Source organism: Glycine soja, chromosome 19 (assembly GCF_004193775.1).
Source record: "Glycine soja cultivar W05 chromosome 19, ASM419377v2, whole genome shotgun sequence".
NCBI classification, from domain to species: Eukaryota; Viridiplantae; Streptophyta; class Magnoliopsida; order Fabales; family Fabaceae; genus Glycine; species Glycine soja.
The window spans coordinates 37788533-37797284 of NC_041020.1; the positions used below are offsets into that span (position 1 = coordinate 37788533).

Below are 8752 nucleotides of genomic sequence, written 5' to 3' on the forward strand. Positions count from 1 at the left end.
AACATATTAAATATTTTATATTTACTGTAAAAAAACTAAGAATTAGAAAAACCATATTTATAAAAGAATTTAATATTAGTCAAAAAGAAAAGGGAGATACGAAGAAGAAGAAAAGTTATAAAATGTCATGTTTTCATAAATGAAAAACTAAATAAAGACAACTAATTTTAAAAGACAAAAAAATGAATACTGATTTACTTATCAGAAACATATAATTAGACCTAATAATATATGTGATAAAAGATTCTCTTACTGTGACACCCTCTATCTCTCACATATATACTGATAAAGGAATAAAAATCCAAATATTAATTAATAGTATTTTTTTTTTACATGTGTAAATACAAGTTTTTCAAAGGGATAAAAGGCTCACATTCACTTTCTTCTACATCATATTCAAACTTGTCCAAATTTCTAATAAAGTTATCTCGGTTTAAGCAAGACCGTTTAAGACTTCATACAATTAATATAAAACCCTATACCCCAATGTCACATCCTATCAGAGCGTTGTGTCTCGACGTCCTTCAGCAAAAGGTTCCTTAAATCAATTCACCTAGTCGTCTGCTCCCCCGAACACAAAGTTCAAGATCATCACAGGATCCAAACACAAACAACACACGGGGAGTGAGTTATCACATTCCTAACTAATAGAGAAACAAGACAACTAGATATACATATCATATAAACTAAATAAAATTTACTTACACGTAATTCACGTAATTCCACCACTTTGTCATTCAAAGTTCATTTTTCATCCATCAATCACACTTTTCAATCATCAATCACATTACACAAAAATCACATTATTTGATCAAGACATAATAAGACATCAATTTCATAATAAACAATTAGCAAGCGCATGAGACAGTTATGCTAAGACTCAAGCCTATATGCAATGTGGTACCATGTCAGTGAAAAACCACCCTGGGGCGCTTAGGAGTACACAACAAGACACACCACACAATGGGTTTGTCAGGTCACTCTCACTAAGTAAGATCATAGGGAGACTAGTCAGGGTCACGATGTTTTGCGAGAATGCTCCAACCATATGGGATCAGCATAGGCTTAAAGGAGCACTCAAACCCGGTGACCCCCAAGGCCTACACTCCGAAGAGTCCGTCAGGGCCTCTCCCTCCTGATTCAGGTCCAACCCCTAAAATCATTTTAGCACACAGACACTGCTAGTGAATTATACAATACCCACGACCTCACACTCGTGTCTTAAACACGTACAATATATTGCGCTACAATTTAACACTGGTTCCTAAATAGGAACCTACACTTTCTCTTTAACACTGGTTCCTAAATAGGAAACCTACACTTTCTCTTTAATACTGCGCATTTACACTTTTCTCAAGATAACACTGGTCGGGTTATTGTACAATTCATAGCTTACAACACAAATAATGTCACATCAAGAGTTAATCACACACTTATTCACAACCAAAACTCATTCACAATTTCACATCTCATAATGTCACAATCCACCATCACATGTTTTCACATATCTCACAATTCAACACCTATTCTACTTTACACTTTTACTCAATCTCAATAACAATATTATAATCTCAAGGCAACATATCATTCCACAATTCATCACATATTTCATTTATAAGCACTGCTCATGAATTATACAATACCACGACCTCACACTCATGTTTCAAACATGTTTAACACAATTGCGCTACAATTTAACATTGGTTCCTAACTAGAAACCTACACTTTCTCTTTAACACTGCGCATAAACACTGGTCGGGTTATTGTATAATTCACAGCTCACGATATAATTAATGTAACATCAAATGTTAACACATCCACTTATTCACAATCGAATATCATGTCCACACTTTAACATCTCATAACATCACATCAACCATCTCATAACATTCCCAATGATATTCATAAGGTACAACATACACATGTTCATAAAATTTAACCATAATATTCTCAAACTCCAACACTTAATAATTTTTGGAATCATACTATAACACTCTACAATATTATTTACATAAATTATTAATATAAATAACTACCTCTATATATATAAACTAGCATACATCATATTAAATCACAAATTTCAAAGTAAGCTTTCAATGCACAAATTCTAAATAATTATATGAACACTTTGGTCAGTTCCAATTATGATATTAATTTTTTAGATTATATATAAAAAACTAAACAGCAAGAAAAAGAGAAAATACAAAATCAATATCTCTCTCTAAATTTCTCCTTACTTTATTTTATCAATTCATATTAATTAGAAAAAGTACTCAATTTATAGGGTTCACGCTCAACACAATAACATATCAATTTCACAACAATTGGTTTGTCAAACATATATAATTCACTGTAATAATTATAAGGACAAAATGAAATTGCAAAAACACCAAAAAATCCATTCCAATTGATATCTCTAAGGATCCCTACACATGTTCTTACTAGTTCCCAATTGTGAATAACTCATCCCTTACCTCTAAGTGGACTCACGTGTCTTCCGACAACGATAGAGACATCTATAGCGGTTTCCTGAGATTCCTCAAGTTTTTCCTCCGACTGCTCCGATAGAATTCTCGAACGTCAGAGAGACGGAGAAGAGATTGAAGCCTCCGCTTGTACTGTCTTCATGCGGTTCCTTTTTCTCCCACCAAGAATATTATCTCGCAAATCCCAACGGTGAGAGTGTGAGAAATTTAATTTCGAGCAACATATCCAAATTTCATGAAAATCCAACGGTTAACGAAATCGGGATCGTAGTTTTACCGAGACAGTTTTGGGTTTCTGCGGAAAAATAAAAAGCTACAATGCGAAGGGTTTTCCTCTAAGCCCAGACATGATTTTTCAATTCCCAACGGTGAGAATTCTCGAAATTGGGTTGCGAACGTGGTGCTCAAATTTCACGACAATCCAACGGTGAATGAGTCCGAGATCATCATTTTTCTGAGACAGGTTTTGTGGGCGACGGGAAAAAGAAAGGGTTTTGAGAGGAGAAGGGGAAAAACGAAAATGAGAGACAGAGGAGGCTGAGGAGTCAATCTGAAAAACCTAGCGCTATTTATAGTTAGGGGCATTTACGACCTATTATTTACTCTATTTATTTATTTTTATTATTTTTACTAAAAAAAATTATTAAATTTATTTATGAAAAAAATGGGATGTTACACTTAGTACCCCTCCTGGTGCATATAAATTGAAGTTCTTGTGTATAGTGTGCGTCTAGTTGCTGTTCCTCTCGTGCAAGAGCAACGATAAGATATATACTCATTCTTTTTTTTATTTTCTGTTTTAATATCAGCCCCAAACTCCCTTGTGAACTGTTAAGTCTCTGATCGATCTTAAGAGTCCCCAACAACGACATAAGACACAAAAAATGGAGGGGAATCTAGAGAAGAAGCTGTTGAGCAGAGAAAAAAAATCAGAAGAAGAAGAAGAAGAAGAGAAATTATCATTGGTGAAGAGGGTGTGGGAAGAGAGCAAGGTGATGTGGATAGTGGCAGCACCAGCCATATTCACAAGGTTCACCACCTTTGGCATCAGTGTTATAAGCCAAGCATTTATTGGTCATATTGGTTCAAGGGAACTCGCTGCTTATGCTCTTGTGTTCACTGTCATCATACGCTTTGCCAATGGTATTCTGGTATGTTATCTTGTTTCTTACTCTCTAATTTTAATAATTTTCCTAGGCCAAGCGCTCTCTGTTTTTAACTATGAAGAAGTTGTTCATATATTAAACTCAGGCAATGAATGAATATGATAAATACAATTTTGTCACCAATTACCAGTTCTTACACATACCATAGCCTGGATTCGGAATCTGAAGAAAGTGTGGCTGGAATCAGATTCTGTGGTTAGTGTGGAGTTAATCAATAAGTATTTTTCCCTCATCTCATAGATATGCTTTTATTCTGAATAATATCAAGGAGTTTATAAGTGTGTTAGGAGGGGTTATAAGATTTGGTATGGTGGTGAAGAGAGGAGAGAGAGGTGATTGATTTGAATCTCTTTTACTAACAAAACAAATTAATAACTAATATTAATCTATAAAAACAAAAATCAGTATTAAGGTGTCACGTACCCATACAGAAGTTAATTCCGTCCCACTAGTTTGATTTGATTAATCACGTAATGAGTGCTGGAATCTGCTTTGGTCAGATTTTGTTGGAGTAAAAAATCGGATTCGTTTGTAATTCGAAGCTTGAGTCTTCAAGAGTTGATAACTTTCTATCTATCTCTTTATATCACGTCATAACTTCTGTAAAATCGGATTCGTTTGTAATTCGAAGCTTGGTCAGATTTTTTTATTTCTTTCTATCTCTTTATATCACGTCATAACTTCTGTAATATCTTTCTTATAAGGAAAAAAAACAAAAAAAGTTAGGTCCAACACAGGTTGGCCTGATCTGTCAAACTGAAATACGTAATTTCCGCAGAGATTAGTACCGTGTGGACACCACCAAATGACTTTGTGCGTGCTACCCTCCTCGATACATTAATACTTTTCCTTGTATTCGGGATGAACAGAGATAATAAAATTATGAAGAGTAAATTATAGAAATAGAGAAGATATGTTATTCAGATGAAAAGAAAATTCTTTTCCAAAAAAAGATGGATGGAAAATAAAAAAGGAAAGAAGAGAAGTAATTTGGATGAGTAGAAAAAAGAGAAGACAAAAATAAAATAAAAATAATATGAAATTTAATATAATTATTTTAAAAATCAATAAATTTATCAATGAATTGTAATTAGATGATTGTGTAAAATTCTTTTTATATTGTTAATACATGACTCTTTTTCTCTTAAAAAATATGCTTTTGAATTTATTATTTTTATATAACAAAATTATATTATTTTTTTAAAAAGAATTATATTATATTTTTAAAAAAATACAAGAAAACGAAAGATAATATTTTCCTCCCATTTCATTTCAATTTGCAAGAAAAGTGTTTTCTAGTAGATATCTGGGAAATAACTTCTTTCTTTGATATTTCTCCTCTCATACAAATTATAAAATATAATATTTTTATTCTGTCATTCTCATTTCTTTCCTCTTTATTTCCACCCAAACTAGGAAAGGGATGAGTGCAAGCCTAAGGGGACTGAGAAGTGAGAACCTACGATGATCCTTAAAGAACTATAGAAAGTAGCATTTGTCATATGTATACAATCATTTTCTTATATTATTATACTTCTCTTATGGAACCTCAATTAGTAAGACCTCAAGGAAGAAGACAGTACAATAACCGAAACAGTACATAAATATTTCCAGATATCCACAACAAAGAAGGAACAATATCATTAATAACAAAGGAAATCAGTTAAGCGGATGAGAGGCAACCTAGTGGCAACCTCAGCAACAATAGGATTTGAATAAGAACTGTAAAAACACACACATGAATACATAGATATATAAAATAGTAATAACAACGGTAACAATGATCTGCAGATAATGGTAAGCTTCCATTTTTATTCGAATAACCCTTTTAGAATTTTAAAAATATCATCTTGTATAAAACAACTGAAAGAAATAGAGATCTCTTCTTTGTCTCGTGAAAAAACAAATTACATTTTCTGACTTTTGTTTTTGGTTTGTTTATATCTATTGGGGTACATTATATATAGTAGTGATTTTAGTCGAAAGGAAATCTTGGATTGTAAGAAAACATATACATCAAAAGGTTAATGGGATTAAAGTAAATTAAGAAGTTGAAGCATATGAACATCTTCTATCACAGCATACAAAATTACGTTACATTGTTGATGATCATGAGTGTAGCTTTCATCGCATAATGTGTATATATACTTCACCTTCATGTGGCTATTGGCTACCATTACAATTTATTCAATGAAGAAGTACTGGCAAGGAATAACATAAATTATTTGTGGGTGTCAACTGGCAATTGTAGTTAGGAATGGCAAGTGCGTTGTCAACACTTTGTGGACAAGCATACGGTGCAAAAGAATATGACATGATGGGAGTGTATCTTCAAAGATCATGGATAGTTTTATTCTTAACTGCAATCTGTCTTCTTCCCCTGTTGATCTTCACAAGCCCAATTTTGACTATCTTAGGCCAAGATGAGAGCATAGGACAAGTGGCAGGAACCATTTCTCTTTGGTCAATTCCTATCTTATTTGCTTATATTGTCTCAAACAACTGCCAGACATTCCTTCAATCTCAAAGCAAGAATGTCATTATTTCATTTTTGGCAGCTTTATCAATAATCATTCATGTGTCCCTCTCTTGGCTATTCACAATGCAATTCAAGTATGGGATTCCTGGGGCAATGATTTCAACAATTTTGGCATACTGGATTCCGAATATTGGTCAACTAATATTTATTACATGTGGTTGGTGTCCTGAAACATGGAAAGGTTTCTCTGTTTTAGCATTCAAAGATCTTTGGCCTGTTGCCAAGCTTTCCATTTCATCTGGTGCCATGTTATGGTGAGTTTTTCTTCTGTCAACTAAAGGGGTTAATAAGCTCTTTATAAATGCCATGATTACTGGATAAATTTGGATTTCCTTTATATAGAAAATTGGATATAGATTAATGTATATGCTTCCTAACTTGGAAGTTGTATATTTTACAGTCTTGAGTTCTGGTACAGCACAATATTGATTCTTTTGACTGGTAACATGAAAAACGCCGAGGTTCAAATTGATGCTCTATCTATATGGTAATCCTTTGCATTGTAGCATATCTATGTTGAAATTTATATGTTGAGGTTTTATTTTATGTTGTTGATTTTATTAGCCAGACTTATAGTAGGCTCTTCTCTCTCGACCTAATTAAGATTAAATTTTATTGTTTACAGTATTAACATCAATGGATGGGAAATGATGATAGCATTTGGTTTCATGGCTGCAGCAAGGTAATGACATCCTTTACCAGTTTACCTTTCAACTGTTGCAGTCATTGTTTTTGTCATCATCTACGAAATAGTAATTAAATATATCAAGCTGCCATTTAATTTTTCATTTGTAGCTTCTTTGGCGTGGAACATTAACTTTATATTTCTTAATTTGTAGTGTTAGAGTGGCAAATGAACTTGGAAGAGGAAGCTCCAAAGCTGCAAAGTTCTCTATAGTTGTGACAGTGCTTACATCCTTTGTAATTGGGTTTATCTTATTTCTTCTTTTTTTGTTTTTAAGAGAAAAAGTAGCTTATCTCTTTACTTCCAACGAAGACGTGGCTACTGCTGTGGGGGATTTGTCACCTCTGTTAGCTGTTTCTTTGTTACTAAATAGTATTCAACCTGTACTCTCAGGTATGCTTTATAATTTTTGGTGTCTTGTTTTAAAGAATTTGTTAACAGTTTAAGATCTGGATCCTATTGTTTTCACATGATAAAGTCAAAATAATTTGTCAATTGGGGAGTGTGTGTCAAAGTCTGAAAGACATGAAATTGTATGACTTCAACAGGAGTGGCTGTTGGAGCAGGCTGGCAGAGCACTGTAGCATATGTGAACATAGGATGTTATTACCTCATAGGTATCCCGGTTGGAATAGTGCTTGGTAACATTATTCATTTGCAAGTCAAGGTAGGCTATTATGTTATACTTTCCTCATTTGAAATTGTACCTTATTCCTATCTCTTCTCATTCATTGGACAAACTTTCTTTCTTTGTAGGGTATTTGGATTGGAATGTTGTTTGGGACACTAATTCAAACTATAGTCCTAACTATAATCACCTACAAAACTAATTGGGATGAGCAGGTATTTGATTCATTTTCCTCTCATTATTCTTAATTGTAAGTTACTATTACATATTAGATATAGAACTTGATGAAATCATTATGTCTTTGTGCAGGTAATTATAGCCCGTAGTCGTATTAATAAGTGGTCTAAAGTGGAATCTGATCATGAAACAACTACATCAGATAATTAGTTTCAGATTCCTATTTATATCCTCATTATTTGTTTGCCCAGTGTTGTACATTAGATAAGTATCACTCTCTTTTAAGTAGTCCTTAGACTAATCAAACTATATGAGTAGTCCTTAAAGTATTGAATATGCATTAATTTAGTCTCTGAAATAATATATTTTACTAATTATTATTGAGGGATTAGTTTGAAGAATTTTTTAATATTTGAGAGAATATGTAGAATAATTTTTAATACTTTAGGGACTATTATACAATATTATTAGTTTAAAAGGTTTCAGGAAAGAGGATAATATTTTAGTGACCAAATTAATGATTTATTCAATTATTTTATTATTATTTGTTAATTTTTATTGGAGAACACATTTCTTTCATTTATTTATATTTTATTTCACCCAAGATACAAGTTTATTTATCTGTTATATACCAATTGGCAAGAAAAGAAATTACTAGGCTTATTGTAATAATATACAGAATTGGTCTCTAACTACAAAACCCAAGTTGAACAATATTTGCCTTGGCTCAATAATCAATATAAACTTTTTCACTCAGGGACTTTGCGACAAATTCAAGTAGAAATGCTTGTATTAATTGTTATTTTGATTTTCACATAAGATAGATTATTTAATATAAAATGGTAATGTGTTAGTTGTTACTTATTTAGTCTATTGAATTTAATAAACATGATTTATACTAACATTTCTCTCCTTGACCATTTCCTTGCACTATCCCTAAATGGAAAGTAAGTTTTGAGGAGAGTCTAGTAAGCTACTAGGAGAATTGTCTCATGTTCGAACCCGGCCTTGCTTTATGGTTTGTGTGTGTATTCTGGTTTGGACTAAATCTACGTATTTTTTTATTTTTTA

At 32.5% G+C, this 8752-nt stretch overlaps 1 protein-coding gene and 1 long non-coding RNA gene across 2 annotated transcripts; one reads left to right on the forward strand and one right to left on the reverse strand.

Moving 5' to 3' along the window:
* Nucleotides 1–336: 336 nt before the first annotated feature.
* Nucleotides 337–2634, reverse strand: LOC114397934. The gene is made up of 2 exons (XR_003663486.1): nucleotides 2475–2634; nucleotides 337–561 (listed from the first exon to the last, which is right to left on the reverse strand). It is a non-coding gene; the product is annotated as an uncharacterized LOC114397934 (long non-coding RNA).
* A 569-nt stretch (nucleotides 2635–3203) lies between these two features.
* LOC114397933 (protein DETOXIFICATION 21-like) lies at nucleotides 3204–8065 on the forward strand. The gene is made up of 8 exons (XM_028360004.1): nucleotides 3204–3637; nucleotides 5904–6445; nucleotides 6592–6678; nucleotides 6817–6873; nucleotides 7031–7269; nucleotides 7425–7543; nucleotides 7633–7719; nucleotides 7814–8065. Exons 1-8 carry the CDS (start codon nucleotides 3371–3373, stop codon nucleotides 7889–7891), a joined length of 1476 nt encoding a protein of 491 aa, XP_028215805.1. The 5' UTR covers nucleotides 3204–3370; the 3' UTR covers nucleotides 7892–8065.
* The last annotated feature ends 687 nt before the right edge of the window (nucleotides 8066–8752 follow it).

Coding starts and splice junctions, on each gene's coding strand:
- LOC114397933 (XM_028360004.1), top strand. CDS start 3,371: ATGGAGGGGAATCTAGAGAAGAAGCTGTTGAGCAGAGAAAAAAAATCA. Junction 6,446..6,591: donor TCATCTGGTGCCATGTTATG/GTGAGTTTTTCT, acceptor TATATTTTACAG/TCTTGAGTTCTGGTACAGCA. Junction 7,270..7,424: donor TATTCAACCTGTACTCTCAG/GTATGCTTTATA, acceptor TGACTTCAACAG/GAGTGGCTGTTGGAGCAGGC.